This window comes from Ptychodera flava (assembly GCF_041260155.1).
Source record: "Ptychodera flava strain L36383 chromosome 23 unlocalized genomic scaffold, AS_Pfla_20210202 Scaffold_24__1_contigs__length_23054250_pilon, whole genome shotgun sequence".
In the NCBI taxonomy this organism is placed as follows: Eukaryota; Metazoa; Hemichordata; class Enteropneusta; family Ptychoderidae; genus Ptychodera; species Ptychodera flava.
Window position 1 is genome coordinate 16,541,464 of NW_027248278.1, and position 19,252 is coordinate 16,560,715.

General features: G+C 40.1%; 1 protein-coding gene across 1 annotated transcript; it reads left to right on the forward strand.

Moving 5' to 3' along the window:
• Positions 1–745: 745 nt before the first annotated feature.
• On the forward strand, positions 746–18,872 carry LOC139124448 (thyrotropin-releasing hormone-degrading ectoenzyme-like). Its single transcript, XM_070690586.1, has 12 exons — positions 746–1,724; positions 7,500–7,779; positions 8,794–8,917; positions 9,589–9,743; positions 11,849–11,962; positions 13,297–13,500; positions 13,923–13,988; positions 14,732–14,910; positions 15,745–15,824; positions 16,077–16,210; positions 16,808–16,863; positions 18,581–18,872. The coding sequence occupies exons 1-12, from the start codon at positions 1,633–1,635 to the stop codon at positions 18,768–18,770; spliced, it is 1,674 nt and encodes a 557-aa protein (XP_070546687.1). The 5' UTR covers positions 746–1,632; the 3' UTR covers positions 18,771–18,872.
• The last annotated feature ends 380 nt before the right edge of the window (positions 18,873–19,252 follow it).

The window sequence follows — 19,252 nt, forward strand, 5'->3', positions numbered from 1 at the left end:
CAGCTGTGTTGTGTCTGAGCGCGCCTGTCTTCTGACGTACTTGTCCTTTCAAGTTTCGAGCTATGACTTTTGTCCTCATAGTATATCCCAAACGTGACTCCGTTGTTTTTAACAAATTATAAATTTCCAATCATCGCCTGAAAGAGGCACTTTCATATAAAAAGGAACAGTTTAGTACAGAGTCTTGACGTTGTTTCAAATTTGTCTTACCAATTCAACTCTTCAATATGTCAGACCGATCCTTGGACTCGGAAAACGGTTTATATTGCACGCTCATCACAGCTACCTGCAGGCTGATATTTGCACAGGAGTGATATCATCATAATAAAGGGCAAAGCAAAAATCTGGAGAAACTGGAACAGGTTACGGCATGATGGTACCAGCCCTGTGACATATGGCATAAACCCAAAGGCAAATACACATAAGATGTGGTGTTGAGGGCGCACTCGTCCAAACTGTTAACGTCTGGCGTGATTGAAACAGTAATTTGCTCGATATTTTACATTCCTCTTTCTGTTTTTATCACTTGAATGTGCGTACATGACATTATCTTTTGTGAAGATGTGCTCTTGGCCTTTAGCGTTGAAGTACGCGCTATTCTTCTACCTTCGAAGCGGTTCTTGGCATGATAATGTTTGACCCTGACATCACCTCGGTAGCTTTTGTTATACAAAGTTCCATCTATTTACCCACACTGTACACGTTCCCTTTCAGTTTACTACCAATTAGCATAACAATCGGCGCCTTTCTCTTTGACATATACGCAATAGGATCTGATACGTCGTCGCTTCGAAAATAAGCGGGCCTTTTTTCAGTTGCATAGTACTGATATCCTACTGACGGTGTTATACGCTGCGCCATCATGTCGCGACAGCAGCGGTACCGTAGCCGTGAAACCACGTTCGATAACCCGGCCATGGAGAATTATTCAATGCAGGAAGAAGGCAGATACGAGCCGTACGCTATCAGAAACCACCCGCCGTCACGACCGCAATATCAGCAGCAACCACGACAGACAAGGGCAAGCCCTCCGTCGGGACAAAATCAACGGTCGTCTGGTTCTTCGCTGACGCCAATCCCAACAGTAGACGCTGTTGTCAGACCGCCGTCGCATCCGCCATCCGAGCGATCTGATTATCCGGCGGAACCTATCAAATTTGAAGCAAACAAAGGATTTTTTCTGTCCTATTGGAGGTGTTTCTGGGTCGTTCTAGGAGTGATACTCTTACTTGTGACAGTAGGACTACTTATAGGTTTCTTGAGACCCCGGGCAACCTCAGCAACGCCGCCAAATGTCACAACGGTCACCGTGTCACCTACGCTCGATCCATCGATACCTTGGCACCGCCTTCACCTTCCCGGCAACGTAGAAACAATTCGGTACGATCTCGACCTCCGCGTCGACAAAGATGAAGCCAAGTTCAGCGGGGCTGTGTCGATCACCTTCAACTGCGTAGAGGAGACCGACCTCATTCTGGTTCATGCCCTGCGACTGGACATCAACGACAATCAGGTGTCGTTGGAAAATCGTTTGACCAGCGACGCAGTGGCCGTCAAATCGCAGATCGTGTTTGAGAGGGAGAGTAATACGTTCTTGAACTGGACGAAACGCTCATTGTGAACACCGAGTACATGCTTAGATTTGGTGATTTCAGCGGACAGCTCAAGGAGGACTTGCTTGGACTGTATCTCAGTCCGTATAAAGCCAGCGCGGGCGAAGAAAGGTAGGTTCAGAGAGAGAGAGAGAGAGAGAGAGAGGTATGTAGGTACACCCATCATCCATATATAAGACACATTTATCAGACACCCATCATTAGGCGTACTGGGCGGAGGGGAAAAGAGTAGGCCTGTAGCAACCGAACACGACAGAACATTCAAGTTCATGTATCATGCATGCCTTGTCTCAAATATCCAAGAATTGCGTAACCAACTGATTGCAAGTATGAAAATTGACTGAATGGCATCATGAAAGAATAAAGGCCGTCCATCATTTGAAAGATATGAGTCAATAGGGGACGCCTTTCAATAGATATCATCATTTAGCCCTAATTGAAATGGAGTGAATCAGGGAATTAATTCAATTGTGCAATTACGAAATGGCGTAGTCTTGCCTTCATCAATAATAACCACGGTATGTTGTCGAGGGAATGCCTCGCTCTAGACTTTCTCGTATTATATTTGGAGAGGATATGAAATTATGAAATATTGACTTGGTAAGCGGAGATTAGAAATGAAGCGTCGATATTATTAATCATAAATGGTCATCTTCTTAGTGTTATCTTGCACTTGCACAGGTCATCTAGATCAGCTAAATTTTGCGAACCTAATGGAGGTATGTGAACACAATATGAGTGTCGATACGTAAAAATATAAGGTGGGTTAAGCAAAAGCCTTTAATGAAAATATTTCCACATAAAGTCAGGTCATATAACGTTATAAAATTCATCAAGTATTATTAATAGTGCGGACTTGATCAGTCGCGCTTCCAGGCGTCAACGTGTTGGCGTTTGTTTCATAAGTATTTTAGTGAAGCTTTAGAATATCCGTATTTTGGCAATTTTGGTGTCAATGGCGTTTTTAAAAACAATGAAAAACATCATGCCGACTAAATAATGTGAGTTGTGCACAATATATCTCTCTTTTTTCACTGAGACTTGCATTTTGCTAAGTCAGTTGTTGAATCATCAACAAATATTTCTGACGGAACACAAGGAATAGCGGTACGATTGCTTTTTTACCGTTAACTTGTTCACTTTCATTAAATGGAACAAAAAATAAAATTAACCAACCTCTCTTTGGATTACGTACTCCATTTTCGAATATTCTATACGTAACGTCTTAGTGTATTTAAAATCAACAACAAGTGTACAGACGCCGACTTTCTCCCCCTGAGGGACTTAGTTTTTACGTTTTTCCCGCTGCATAAAATTCAAATAAGTTCTTGTGTCGTCTGCTACGTTCTTCGCTTGCACACTTTTAAGGCAACATTTCTGTTTTTAATCCCGTTCTGCTGAGTTCAGCTTACATTATAAAAGGTATTTAAGGATCAACGCTACCTTACATTGATCAAATCTTCTCTACCGACAGCACAAGATGTGTTTGGGCTTTCTGTTACGCTTGAGTTAGCTTCTGATTCATAAATGAACGCATATTGTGAATACTGTCTGGCACTCACTCGCACAACAAGCACCAGGGTCAACTGAGGTCAACAAAGTCCCCAGCTACACAACAGCTGGTTGAAACGGCCCTCGTTAAAGTTTATATCTAATGCAAAAAAAGAACTAAAATTGCACGTCTGAACAGATAAAATGGTGTGTGTGTGTGTGTCCTTAACATGCCTCCGGAAAAAAAAAACAAGCTGAATATAAAAAATCTTTCTTGTTTTAAATTTTTACCGGCTCTGACCAAAGATAAAGACACAATTTTACATTTTATACATTACTGTTGACATTGCTGAAGTTTAGACCCGGTGTGTTAAATGTGCGATCTCAGATAATAAGCAGGGTACGTATTATATTTCTGTCTAATTTCCTAACGAGTATTTTGATGTTACTCTTTACGTGACGAGCAATTAGTGTATCAGTGGTTCACCGGTCGCTTATTCATCGTAATGTGACATGACACGAAGTCAGGTAGGTTGCTTTCTTCAATCAGGGCCTGGCTATAAATAGAAAAGTAAACGACTGTCAACAAACATAAATTAGGTGTAAATTCAAACTTTCATTTAGGCTGACACGATCAGACTCAAATTTGCACTCATATCACCTTAATTTAGAAAAACAAAATACGTGTTAGAAAATCGAAACGCACAATTTAATCGTTTTCGTTATTTTAGCAAGCGACACCATGTACACACCAATGAAAGTAGACCAGTGGAAGCTGACTGACGTCATCGAGGTTACACATTCAGGATCACAACTTAAATCCTAGGGCTTGATCTTGCATATTGTCTCTGAATTCTCCTTCAAAACTGCTTCCTGCTCGATTAACTCTGCCCATTATTTTCAGATAGTTCCCGCCAAATTTAGGTAAGCTTTTGTAAACAACATGCAATGTGTGGTCAACAATTCTACGGTCACAGACTTTGGAATACTCCTTGCAAAAAATAACGCTTCCAATGGGAATAAAAGAGGGACACGAGTTCAGTCGGTCAACGTTCAACAAATTTGGACACATCAGAACTGTGCTTCAATGAGAAGTAGTAAAAAAAAAGACGAGTCTTATCAAGAGTCAGGAAACCTCGCGGATAGCCGAAGATAAATTGGCCTTTTTTCGTGGGGGATTGCTTTCAGCCATCAGTTCATACTGCTTCGTACACATTCATCGAATTCTTCGGGTACCAGTAGAGTAATATAAAATCGCAAGGTCATGACCTAAATGTTTTTTTTTTTTTGCAGCTGTGGTATTTGAGCACATTGTGTAGCACGTCTGACCAATTACTTGTAAATTCTATGCTTATTAAGGCTATATTGTTGAAAATCTGACACGCTGATTTTGACCTCCCTAACCTTGTAGGTTAGTGGACAAAAACATATCAGCAACCTTTGACAAAAGTACTTTTGCGCAGAATATCAGAAAAGTAACCCTATTGCGCACCCGAGTAATTTGAACCATCCAACCACCTGTTTGATTCAAGGCCCGTGTGGAACAGTCATGTGACTACATTCAGCGAAACCCAACCCTGTCGGGCCAAGGCATCGCTCACCATTACCTTTAGTGTTACTGTGTAATCTAGCGCCATATGTTTACTATGACTTCAGCATGAGTCTCCGTCGGTGAAAGATATTCTGCCACTCAAAATTTTATAGTGAATTTTTCGTCTATCACTTTTTCCGACTCATTTTGAAGGTCATGGCTTGAATAACTAAGCTTTCACTGGGTTATTTTGTGCAAATCGAAACGTTTGAGCAAACGTTTTAAGTATTTCAATTTCGAGGCGCATCCTACCTTAACATAAACACAGTGATATTTATACGCACAATAAAGCCAGGTATACCACTGGAACGAGTAGTCAACATCCCGCTGTATAGATACAATTGACCTACATCTGACTATAATGTCGACCTGAGGCAAATATTCTTGATGTTTCCAAGCATTCACGTAGTATGCGCTGGCTTTAATTTCCCAATTCTTTATTACCTACTTTAATCAACGCCCGTATTGTACAACATCGCCTCTTTGCTCTCTCTCTCTCTCTCTCTCTCTCTCTCTCTCTCTCTCTCTCTCTCTCTCTCTCTCTCTCTCTCCTCTCCTCTCTCTCTCTCTCTCTCTCTCTCTCTCTCTCTCTCTGTATTTTGCGTTTAATTGATAATGTAGGCAGGTACCTCTACATGCAGCCATATGGATGAGGCTGAAAATAAACGCCTGTGTGTACAATTAATCATAGGCAAGTAATGACAATTGCCACAGAAAGTTTGTATTGCCATCCCTGAAAAGGCACTATAAATACGCATTTGAAATAGCCTTTTGTGGGTTTAGCAGTTTCACCGCTGTATACAATACCGGGGAATTCGAGTCGTGCAACAAAAAAGTTATTCAGGCACTTATTTGCACAGTTTCACTTCCAAGATGTTGTTTGTCGACCCAGCACACGTCCAATTAGATCACCGCCAAAATATACGGTCAATTCATAACGCGTTCGCTCGGCCTCGCTCTGCCTAACAAATAATGGCGTAATTTTTATCAACTACTGCCGACTTGATCATCGTTCGCATGTTTGTTTGTCTTTCGCTGAAAGAAACACAGACACAAAAATTCCATCGAATATGAAACGGCCTCTTTATGCGAGTGCAGACTTTGTTTTGTAATCCAGTGGGAACTGGTGAAGCATGATTAATTATCGGCATACACGAACCATATCGGTTAAGGACATAAAAATTATGTGTGTGTCCGATAACCTACCCGAGAAAACCCCACTGACCGCGTCCGCAGACATGTTCTCGCATTCAAAAATAAATGCGAAGATTTTATTAATTTTAACCTGTTTTATGGGTCGCAGCCAACAAAGAAAAAGAAATAAAAAATCATCGGATCTACTTTAATTTCCGGAGGCATGTTACTTGAAACACGTTTTTTACAGTTTGGCCTAAGGGACCGGGGATAATTAAAACACGCGCACGGTAAACGAAACTTTTGTGTTTAGGGGGAGGGGGTTTTGCTGTAGTTGGATTACCGTGCGCAAAAATCGCACTACATGTTTTCCTATCGCAACATCTCGCTACACGTTTTTCTGTATCGCAAAATATCGCGCCAGATTGTTTGGCGTACCAGGCGAGTACGGCACCGGCGCTACACACGCATTCTTTTGACGTACATGTGAATCAGTGCACGAGTAAAATAACGTAACAATCATTTTGGATACACTGTTTCATTCCATTCTATTCGTTGCGTCATTGTTGAGTTGGCACTGAACATAGATTGATTTTAGAGGGTATGCGGAGGGGGGGGGTGGTGTCGGTAGCGTATGCGTAATCACCGATTATTGGATTCAGATACAGAATGAGGCTTGGTTGGATTTTCGCACTTCCAAACTTTCGTTTAGGGGAGGAGGGAGGGGGACAATCGCACTTAGTTTCGTTTGCCGTGCGTATGTTTTAATTATCTACGGTCCCTAAGTAAGTTTTTGTGCGATATACGATAGCGAGTATACATACGCGAGTACTAAATATACTCTATAGCGTGTAGCAGGGGTTGCGGTCAGAAAAATTGCACAAGCCCGGTTATTGCACCCGGCACTTGGTGCCGTACGTTTCGAGTTCGACTTTCGATCAAGACATCACTGGATTATTATTTAGCAATGTGACAGATTGCTTTGCGCTTCAGACAACATGGTAATCACAAATAAGTTCAAATGCCGTAGGTTAATAGTTCTTAGAATGCTTCTGTGAAGAACCCTTAGCACTGCGCACGTAGTTAGGGGAATACGAGTTGAGGTACCAGTCTGGATCGTAGTGCTGTCAGTTAGTAAAGTCAACACACCAAGATGTTGATTGTAGCACAACTTTAAATTTTTATTACGATATGGTAACGTGGCACTCCACGTCTAAGAGTGTATCCCAAGTGTACATTCTCCGCAAAGTTATATACGTTTCTAAACTTACATAACTACAAAATTATCATATCACCATGCAATGGTCATCGCGTGGAAATTTCCCGCCAGTCTTTATTTCTTAATATTTCTTAATATTAAACAAGATTACACCATCATGGAATATCCCGTTCTCGATTGCTCTCATTGAAATCTTTACCAATAATTAATTGACAGTATAACGCTTTCTCCCATCTTTTTCTCGTTCAATATTGAACCAACCTTCACACGACTTGGCCACTTGAGGGACGCTTGGAGATAAAATCTCTACAAGGCAGGGCGTTACATTAGTGTGCTCAAAATGATGAAAAATTTGGACTAGTCCGCATCATTGGCAAAACCCTATCGTCTCATTTTTTTGAGAATGTTAACGGGTTTGCCTCTCTTACCGTGTGGTTTATTTTATCCACAGAACCATGGTCGTCTCGCTGTTTGAGCCTACGTTTGCAAGGAAGGCGTTTCCGTGTTTTGACGAGCCCACCTTTAAAGCAGTTTACAAAGTCAGCGTCACGCATCCACGTTACAATCTCGACAAGGTGTTATTCAACACGGACTTAGAGAGATCTGAAGACGCGGAGACGGGATGGGTACGGGAGATATTCGAAGAGACGCAGAAAATGTCTACCTATCTTCTTGGTTTTGTGATCGGTGATTTGACTAGCATGGAAATAGAGACGCAGCGGGGCAGAAAGGTTAGTTCCTGTCACTTGGTGAATATTAACAAATACAAGCAGTGGGGTGTGAACGGATGGGTGATTCGTTACATGTTTAGATGACCACACGGTTGATCGGCTGTACTGGTGACTTGTTCTGACGGGTGGGCGGTCAGTTAGATCTGCGACCGACTGGATGACTGGCCGTATGAGTCGCTCCTTGAATAGATTTGTGACAGAACGGTTCGATGGCTGGATGACAGGGACGGACCAGAGGGACAGATAAGTGGTCGGTTAATAGATGGATGAATTGATGGACGGCTGTACTGGTGACGGGGCGTGATTGGTTGCTGGCTGGATGCTATACGTAATGTTTGCTAGTTGGTTGGGTGGATTGTGGGTAGTGAGATTGCAACTAGCAAGGGGAATGACTCACCTGATTGTGTAGATGGGTGACTTGATATAGAGACACAAGTGGGTGCAAGTGATTGACAAATTTAAAGATATATTAAAAGAATACACACCTATATAATCTCTACCTACCAACCTACCTACCTACCTACCTACCTACCGACAGACAGACAGACATAGACAGACAGACAGACAGTCAGGCAGACAGGAAGACAGACTCAGATAAACATGGCCTTATATATATATATATATATATATATATATATATATATATATATATATATATATATATATATATACAGACAGACAGACAGACAGACACAGACAGACAGACAGATAGATAGATAGATAGATAGATAGATAGATAGATAGATAGATAGATAGATAGATAGATAGATAGATAGATAGATAGATAGATAGATAGATGGATGGATGGATAGATAGATAGATAGATAGATAGATAGATAGATAGATAGATAGATAGATAGATAGATTCAACGTTTCTTACTTTCCTACTGACAAAGGAGATGCAATGAAACACAAATATCACATTCTCTCCAGGGAGATTGCATGGTGTAGAATCGAGGTCAAGGGTCATGAGGCATTCACGTATTCCTGTCTTACTTTCATTCTCAATCACAGATTCGAGTATGGTCACGTCCAGATGTTATCCAGCAAATGACCTTTGCACTTAATTATGCAGAGCAATGCTACATCTATTTCGACAATTATTTTTCCGGCATAGAGGACCCAACTCCGAAAACAGGTGTGCGATTTACTTAACATGTCTTCCGTTAATTCTTTCCTTCCTGAAAACAATACTTTCTTTTGTTGAATTCCTTTTGTACACATGGCCGCCCTATGCAACCGCTAGATGTTATATTCTGTTTAAATATCGAGTATGGTGCTTTTAGTTTTCTCACGATGGGACATGCTGTTCTCTTGTCCCTATGAACCCTGACCCCGTCATGACCTGTCATGCAGCCATTGTCAATTGATTGCTTTCTGGACTTGCCATACATGTCTATCAGCCGATCTGTCAGTTTTCCCGCCTTTCGAGTCGTCTGGGTGTAAACCAGGCATTTACCAAAATGCGGTAACTAACGACGATAGCTGGGAACAGGCTTGTGGAAGACACTCACTTATCGAAAGACATTTTCATGTAACATTAAGCCTTTGGATGCAAAGACAAATTTTGGACAATTTTGCGAGCGAAATCGACGTAAAATAGCCCTTCGACTCTGACACACATGCTGAAATATATGCTGGCTCTTGTCACGTGGCAATTTCTAGCACTTCTTTAATTGCAAGTAGCTACGCATGCGTCAAAACACCAGTGGATATAAAGACGTTCCCCAACACGGTGAATAATACATATGTACCATATTTTGCAAGTCCTGGACTTGACGCATTTTATTTTTCTCTTTAATGTTCAAGATATTGTCGCAGTGCCAACGTTTATGGCGGCTGGTATGGAACACTGGGGGTTGATCACGTGTTTTGAACCTTACATTCTGTACGAGGAGTCGACGTCGCCCATACGAAAACGGAACTTGGTGTCAGAACTTGTCGCTCATGAAATCGCCCATTCGGTAAAAAAAAAACCATTAGTTTTTATTCGATTTATAACCCCCTGAAGTAATTCAGGGACTCTTTCCTCTCGTTGTAATCGAAAGGTACACCTAGACTCGATACGATTAAGAGGAAATTGTAAATTATATCACAGCTTTAATACCAGTGAATTTTGTGAAGTCATAGCCTCAGATCATGACTGATGATATACCCGATTATCCAGTATTGTAGCCCAAAATTGTTTCTACATCTACAAATTCATTGTTATCGCCAAAACCATAAGTGATGGCAATAATGTACCCCTTCAAGGCCCATAATGGACTCAAACAAACTTCGCATCAAACAGTGCTTGCTTCACTTTCTTTTATATCGATGGTAGTCACAGTGTTGTCAAAGCTTGCTTTCGTCCGTTATGTTCCCGTAATTTGAAAAAAGATGATATCTTGTATCTATTTTTATTTCACGTATTTCATTATTTCGGTGAGCAAAACTTCAGTCTGTGGCTCGAGGCAAGCGGTTTAGAAAGAAAAATGAGTTCACCGTAATTCAGTAAGCAATATTACAGTAGATGTTATCTTCTGTAATGTTTTACTTCTTACCATACATTTAAAATATATAGCCAACATAAATATTCCAGAACGTTTCTTAAGGTATAACGCGCTTCGCAGACAGATAGTCGGACTCTCAAATTTTTCTAATTCTTTTCTGATCTACCACTTGTTGGGACTCATCCCAAAGCTCTTTGAGAATGAAAAACTTTCACCGTCTTAGTTTTTCGAAAATCAAAAAATAAATTTTACGCTCATTGAGTTAACACTGGAGTGGCGGCCATTTTGAATTTCAACTATCAGGAAATCTTGGGAAATTTGTTTCGATAGTTCCAAACTTTGCGCGGTTACCAACGATTTTTATTGTTTCTTTGGTAAGAGAATAGTTGACAGTTTCATTCAGGAAAGTTTGAGAAAAAGTTTAAGCCTTTCACTTTCGAGGCGCATACTACCTTAAGGTAGTTCGCGCCTCGAAAGTGAAAGACTTAAACTTTTGCTCAAGACTTTCTCAAGCGAACTTTTAACAAGAATGCAAATCAGGAGGTCACATTGCAAATTTTAGTACCAGAGAAACAAATTAGGGACCGTCTCAGATTGTCGCGTAAGTTCAAAAAGCGAAATTCATTCGTTTACCGGGGGGGGGGGGGGGTGACCCCATTCAATAAGTGAAATTCACTTTCGCACATTTATTTTGTGATTACAAGTTCTTTGTGTGTAAAAATTTAAAAAATGCACACTCGTGCCAACAAATTTTACAGAAACTGTTTTAGCTCGCTCCTGTACCAAATACAATTTACCAACAGTAGTATTGTATCCTAAACATTTCATTCATCAAATTATAAAGATAAAAAGTATTATTTTTAAATGTGCTATAAGTGTCTCCCTAACCACACCTGGTCATTTCACTCTCACTGTGTTGACGAAGCAGCACCGAATACTACAGTCTTCACGAGATGCATAATTCTCAGTACAGTGTTCTCTTAGGCAGACATCAACATTTCCCACTTTTGAACTTTCGTTTGAGGGGGAGGGGGTTTTGATCTAAACGAAGGAATTCCGTTTTTTGAACTTATGCGACAATCTGAGCCCGTCCCTTACCCAATATTTAACGATATTTGAAATTCAAAATGGCCGCCATCCGTGTGTTATCTCTATGGGGAAAATAAAAATCCCGATTTCACAAAAATAAGCCAGTAAAATTTTACTTACTCTAAGAGATTAGAAAATGAGCCACCATCCACAAGTGGTAGGCCAGAAGAATCGTAAAAGTTTGAGAGTCCGAATATCTTTACCCGAGACGTATTCTACCTTAAAACGCGCGTCGTCAGAACTGCGCTCAAAGAACGTGTGGGACCCATACGACCAGTGGCAACACTGTATCCAAGGTACGATGGTGATTGATGAAAGTTAAAACATGACTGTCATAATCTACATCGTATAATTTAAAGTGTTGCAGCTATGATGATGAGGTGCATCTAGAGATCGTGCACGAAATACATTGTTTGTAAACAAGAAACTCGCACAGGCGCAGTTCCGACGACTTTATCCCCTTAAAACAAGATATAATCTCTCCTCAGTGGTTTGGGAACTTGGTAAGTCTAACATCGTGGGCCGATCTGTGGCTAAAAGAAGGATTCGCGACATTCTTTTCAATTGAAGCGATGCAGAGTATAGACCCGTCATCGGATGCGGTGAGTATGAATTTATAATAAGTAACTGCAGTGAAATCTAGCGAACTTGACAGAGATGGAAAGACTATTGGTATCAGCGAATTGGAGAAATGGTGCTGTAGAAGAAAGAATAATCAAAAGGTTGTACTCACGGTACCCGAATTTTCCACTCGTGACCCATCGACTATTTTCACTTTATTCACAATCAAATCACGCAATACTTGACAATATGTTCAAAAAGTTATTCCAATGATGTAAACCAATTCAAAAAATTGCAGAAAAAAAAACCCGAAAACCATTTGCTTCATCAAAAGTTGACACATTATCATCGGAAACATAAGTGTCATGATAAGTATACTGTCGGAAACTCAGCTTTATGCTATTTACTTTATAATGTATGTTTTAATTTCCAATTAATTCATTAATGAATTAATTGTTTGATTGATTAATTCTCTCTCGTTCGTTGATTAACGTATTCGGCTAATCCTTCATTCATCCATATATTCATTCATTCACTCATTCATTCATTATTTTATTCAATGACTATTGGTTGGTTCGTTTCTGAGTTCATTGTAGTTGCTCTTTTATTTGTTTTTTGTTTTTGTTTTATTTACCCGATGTTTATGTTATGTTTACAAATAACTTAGAACGCAAGCGTCCTTTCCTTCGTTGCCGGCTTCGATTGAACTTGGCGTTCTTTTTGAGGTCTATAACTTCACTCACAAGTCCATTAATTTTAATTAATGCAAACACCGGACTTTGTCGGTCGACCGCACATATCTATATAATGATCATAGAATTAGATCCGCTGTTACGAAGCCATTTTGTCCACAGTCTAATTTTACAAGATAAGTCGGTCACCTTCGTTCAAAATTTGTCCTCCTAAGCGCCTGTATTAAGGAATGTGGTGACTTTTTCGCCCAACAGATGTCAAATTGTCATCATGTGGCCCAATACATGCGCGCATCGGACCCGTATTTTGAAGATTTGTGCGGTTTAAAGATGTTATACATCAATAGCAAGAGAGTTTTTGATATAGATAATAGTGTGATGATAATGCCGGTAATTGTAAGAAATGTCAGTGGCAATCACGACGACGCCGGGGACAACGAATACGGTGATGATAATCTTGGCGGCGGCCATCGTATTGACGACGATCACAGATGGTATTGATAAAGGCGAAACGACGACAACAACGACAGTGACGATGATCATGATTATTGTGATGATATTGATTTCGGTGTTGTTGTTGTTGTTGTTGTTGTTGTTGTTGTTGTTGTTGATGATGATGATGATGATGATGATGATTAATATGACAACAACGATTATGATGATGGCTTATTATATCTGTTCAGTTTGACGTGTCAGTGGTGGAAGTTGTGCAAAGAGCCCTGGGCATCGATTCGTACCCTCTCTCCCACCCCATGACTGACCCGGATGTAGATGACGTCAGCATCATTTTATCAAACTACGACGAAATAACCTATTATAAAGGGATTTCTGTGGTCCGAATGCTACAAACGATGTTGGGCGATGATTCTTTTAGAGATGGCTTGATGGTAAGGCCAAGAAAAAAATTGTCCATTATTTGGAGGATTTTAAAAAATTGCATCAACTCTCTGTATCCGACGTCACACCACATATCTTTCATCTCTATTGTTGGTATATTGGTGCCATGGTTTTTACGTCGTGACGTGATATACAAATTTAAAGAGCATCTTAGAGAGTTTTACTGCCGATTTTCTCATTTTTGTTGGGACACTTAATTGCAATATACCTGCGCAAGTTTAGGCAAGTAAATTTGAACACAATAATCTGACTCATATTAAATACAACTGACAACTGTACCTTTCACATATGAAGGAACCGCTACTGTTAGAAGCAAATCAGTCCAAGTCTGTACTAAGGAAGGCTTGTATTTTATTTTTACAATTGAAATATCAAATTAAATAACATAAGATTGTATGTTTCGCTATCGCAGTCATACCTCAGAAAATACGAATACGGCAATGCCAACGCAGACGATCTGTGGGCAGAGCTTACCGAGGTGAGTCAACGCTTTATATCCTGTGTGTATTGCGTTCATGTAGTTTTGGCGCACTTTGGTTCGGCGGTCTGCAATTTGCTGGTGTTGTTCATAGCGAGGATGAACAATTACAACTACATTACCAAAGAATTCGCATGCGCTCTGCATGATGTGTTTAATTGCAACAGTCTGGGGACAAATGTGGACCACCGCTGCGCAATTTGTAACTACGGTTTCGGCGGACCATTACAGCTATACTTTTTTGTTTTACGCAGCTCTTGTGATTTCAATAAGTCAAAGGTCATTGAACTCCACAGGGAAAGGCGTACATTCCAAACACTACAGCGTTACTCACGAAAAGTTCTCTGTGAATCAGCTTAGCCTATTAAAGTCCAATTAAAATAACACGCACAAATTGGCTCGGTAGCTTCCTCTTCGAACAGAAACAAAGAGCGTACAATATACAGCATGTAATGACGGAGTACATCTCTAGATCTGTATATGGTTTTAAAGGTATACTGTCACCTGTTCCAGTTTTGCCACAGTTACCATGGAAAGAGAAAATCTAACAATCACGGATTTTAAGCGGGTGGCCGCTTTTTAAAAATAGCGCCCTCACATGGGCATTTTGAATACCAAGGAATGCCCCTTTGACCATATATGGGCATATTTAGATTACAGGTGACTGTATACTTTTGATCAGCTTGATTTTATTCGTACGTACCGATGACGTAACACAAATGCCGATCGTGATTGGCTTTCAGATCTCTGGCAGCAACCCCGACATCAAGGAGGTGATGGATACGTGGATACTACAGCAGGGCTACCCCGTAGTTACTGTTACCCGGGAAACGCCCTCTTCACGACAACTTTCAGTGGAACAATCTCTGTTTCTGATAAAACCTGATGGCACGACATTTGATCTGACGACAGGAGAATTTGGGTGGGTGTATTTAAATTGGTAACAATTGACCGACAAGGCACGTGACATATGACAATAACGGACGGGATGTTGATGAGAGTGTCCGAGAGTTTTCGACCAACGCAAATTTACATATATCCATATATGGTAAAATGGGGCGTATCAGTCATTTTACTATTCAATTTCAGCGATACTGTACAATTTTTGTACCTTTAGCGGGCAGCAAGTGAAAATTACGTGAATTCTCGATGGGATTCGAACTCACAACGTACAGCACCCAGTGTCCTAGCGAAGATATCAGTAACTATCAAACCGGCTCAGCTAAATCCTCACCCACCAAAAGAGTGGTTCAATAGCCGAGCTGTAGTAGTTTCAAATTTTCTGACCTCGACCCATCCACACGCTGTAGAGTTCATAAAACGCCTGCACACACACATACTCGCTATCATGCATCGCCCACAAACTTTATCAAGGCAATTGAAAGGCAATGCATGGCTGTATATAAAAAATGACAAAATTCCTTTAAAAGTTTAACAGGTGACAGAATGGCTTCAACGGTGATAGGCGACAAGAAGGATGTTAGACACTATACGGCTTGTTGTATAAGCAAAAGAATGCATTTAACACCATCATCATTAGAATACGAGTTTAAAGGAAGACATCAAGGACTCCAATGAAAGTTCAAAGGTTATTGCATATCAGATCCAATAACTGCAACAGCCACACGCGGAAACCTTTGAACGAATCGATTACGACAAAAGCTGTATAATACATCAAAGCAATATAACAGTGTAGACGTTTGCAACATTCAGCACAGTTTCGCCTCACATTTGCCATTCTGGGTTCAATTTTCAGCTATAAATGGTATGTGCATTTCATGTACAATTCCCGTGATGCAATTCCTGTCAAGGATCAATGGATGAACAAAGGAAACAGTGAGTATACTTCGCCTTCTCGTTAAACTACATTTTAAAATATTGCTATCCCTTTTATTTCACACTTATATGCTTACCTTCATATACAATATACTCCGGTAGCCTCTAATTTATCGTCATGGGACAGTCCTAGATGTCCCGTCATGCACTGCGGCCCCATGATGCCAATAGAACCATGAACCACCTCTCGGCAGATTGAAAATCTTTCAGTACACAATATTTAGTATTGTTTTTTTTCATATCTATTTTCAGTTGAGCTGACAATACCAACATTGTCAAGCGAGCAGTGGGTTCAAGGAAACGTTGAACTGTCAAGCTTTCTTAGGGTGAACTATGACCTGAACAACTGGGAATTGATAATCGCACAGCTGACGACAGATCACTTGGTAAGAGTTCATATAGATGTTATTCTGAGTACCGTCCTAACCCCATATTGGTCTTGCCATTGGCCACAATGATGTCAGCAAAAGACTTTGGAAAGGCGGGAAAAGCATTTAAAATGTAGCGAGACATTAGAATAACACTTTCGCTGAAAGATCTCTTGTTCGTTAAAAATGAAACATCATAAATTACATGATGTAGGACGGCAACGTATCTGCACATTGACTGTCAAGCGCACAGGAATTTTTTTTCTGAACCATTAAAGGTATCCTGTCACCTGTTCCAATTTTGGCACAGTTACCATATAAAGAGAAAATCTAACCAATCACAGATTTTAAGCGGGTGGCCGCTTTTAAAAACAGCGCCCTCACACGGGCATTTAGAATACCAAGGAACGCCCCTTTGACCATATATGAGCTTATTTAGATTACAGGTAACTGATTTATATGTCAGTGCCCTAAGATTGTCTAATAGACGAACGAAAACCTCCTACGGTCAGCTCTTTGACACTCTCTAAGGGATTCCAGACTCACCGTTTATACCTCTGTCGGGTCTACACTAGATCATTAACGAGTACGCCCTCACTGTGTTTTGTCTTAAAGGTATACAGCGAAGCAAGCAGGGCAGCCATAGTTGACGATGCTTTCCATCTTCAAAGGTGAGATATTCAAAGCTTTGACGACAGACAATTAATGGAGTAAAAAGTCTTATGGGTTGCTAAAAAGACAAAAAACGCTAATCAAACAGGATGGCACTATATTTTCATTATTTTTCACCAACTGTTAAGGATGACCAATAGGCATTTATACAGAAGAATTTGTACACCGTGATTCTGTGAGTTTAAAATGTGCAATTATAATATCAAATATAAATATGTAATTATATCACATTAGAATATCGATGGCAAAAATAAAGCGATCTGATCTAAAGACATGAGAAAATAGCTGTGCTATATTAGTTATACAGCACAGTTGACAGACGCGCTGTTATTCACAGAAAAAATCATTGTAACGTTCCACCCCAGAATTTCAATATGTTGTAATAAAATTGCGATGAGACTCCCCAGCAACGTCATTACGTGCACACCACCTCAGAACACATTTAAAAGACATGTCGAAGTTTGTGAAGTTGCTATTAGCACGGATACTCTACACCATGTAACAATGCCGCAACATCTCCTAGTGTCCATAAACCCTCAGGGATGATTTGAAACATATTTTCAAAGTTATAATGACCCCAAAGTAACTGGTTAACTTAATCTATGCCATGGTAGTATGCGCCTCGAAAAAAGAAATATTTAAATTAACTTTTGCTCAACCTTTCCCCTGGTAATATTTTCATCTGTTCTCTTTCAAAATTAAGAATAAAAATCAGATGTCACGTGGCAAATTTTGGTACCATGGAAATAAATCATCTGAAATTTACCAGTGTTTAAATTCAAGATGACCATAGGGAATTGCAACAAAGTCAGTCCCCAGGGGTAGGGGTGTCTTGTCTAAGGACAGGGTTCTTCCTGCTATGGTTTATTTTATTTTAATATGTTTTACTATGATATATATTGCCAATAAAGAGTTATATTACCAACCTTTCTTTGCAGCTTTGGTGTCTTTGTCTTATGTTAGCGCTGGTTTTGTAGCGATTTCTTTTTTCGTATTTACGTCCTTTGACAATCTTTAGCGAAGTTTCGTCACTGTGTTGCGTCTATTATCTTACCAGTTTGATTGCGTAATTCGCTAAGGCAAGCAAGGGTAGTAATTTAGTCTACCGGTATTATCTGAGGAGTTTGAGTGCCTAATTTGCCAAAGTAACCGAGGTAAATTACTAATCTGTGGACGCAGTCACCAGATTATCACCGGATTAACTTTGACAGAGTCAACAACGTATGCACCAGCAAGGTATACCTTGCTGGTGCGTTCGTTGTTGACTTTGTCAAAGTTAATCCGGTGATAATCTGATGAGAGCGTCCACAGATTAGTAATTTACCCTTGGTTACTTTGGCTAATTAGGCACCCAAACTCATCAGATAATAGACGCAGCATGTTGATAAAACGTATACGCAAGATTGTCAAGGGCAGTGCTAAGCTAAGACCGAAACACCAAAGGCTGGTAGAATATATCTTTATTAGCGATACAACGAAACACCTACCCACCCTTGGGGACGGACATGTAGACAACCCCCTGTGAGATGACCGCCATCCCTGTGTTAATTCTACCGGAAAAATTAAGTTTTCGATTTTCACAGAGGTAAGGCGGTAAAAACTTGAGTTTATACATGAGGTGCAAAATTAACCCCACAAACGGTAGACACAGAAACGTTGTAAACCTTTTAGAGTCATTCAGTTATGTTTTGATTTGATTGTTTTGCTGTGTTACAGGGCTGGACTGTTGGATACACAGATTGCTCTACGTGTCACCTCGTATCTAACGGAAGAAGACAGCTATCTGCCGTGGGAGGCTGCATATCGTGGTTTTCAATATCTTTCTGCTCGACTATATCTGACAGGCTCCTATGGGAAATTCCAGGCATGTTGGAGCTTGCATGTTTGCTTTGATATTCTGTGTTAATCGTCAAACACGACGTTCAATAAAAACTAAGCAAATAATCAGTACTAGAAATTATCAGATATGGTTAATGAGCATTTATACTATATATGGTAATTTTTCATCAAAATGAGGCTCTGACCTGTGCTATGATCTGGATCTAGGCCGTTGCTAGGCGACAAACCCTGAATAATATGGCGGCCTGTATGAAATAGCCGCCCTACTAAATCTGTTTTTCTGTTGATTTCTATCACATAATTAATAAGGACATTTGTTTATATCTACAATTCAGATTATTTGTTCTCTAAACTTAACAGAAGCAGGTGTTTTTATGCATATTTAGTGTTTAGATTTAGTTAAGAACTGAAAGTGTATAGACCATCCAATAAATAGTTATTTTGTGAGTCTGTCTGTCAACTATTTGTCATTGATCTGCCATTTTTTCGTTTCCTTTTGCCATCGATTCCTCCGTCAATATTGTCGTCTGGTACATCTTTCATGAAGAA

Bases quoted from the DNA above. Each gene is read 5' to 3' on its own strand.
- LOC139124448 (XM_070690586.1), top strand. From the start codon at position 1,633: ATGCTTAGATTTGGTGATTTCAGCGGACAGCTCAAGGAGGACTTGCTT. The intron at 9,744-11,848 runs GTAAAAAAAAAA...ATCTCTCCTCAG, and splicing joins CTCATGAAATCGCCCATTCG to TGGTTTGGGAACTTGGTAAG. The intron at 13,989-14,731 runs GTGAGTCAACGC...ATTGGCTTTCAG, and splicing joins TGTGGGCAGAGCTTACCGAG to ATCTCTGGCAGCAACCCCGA.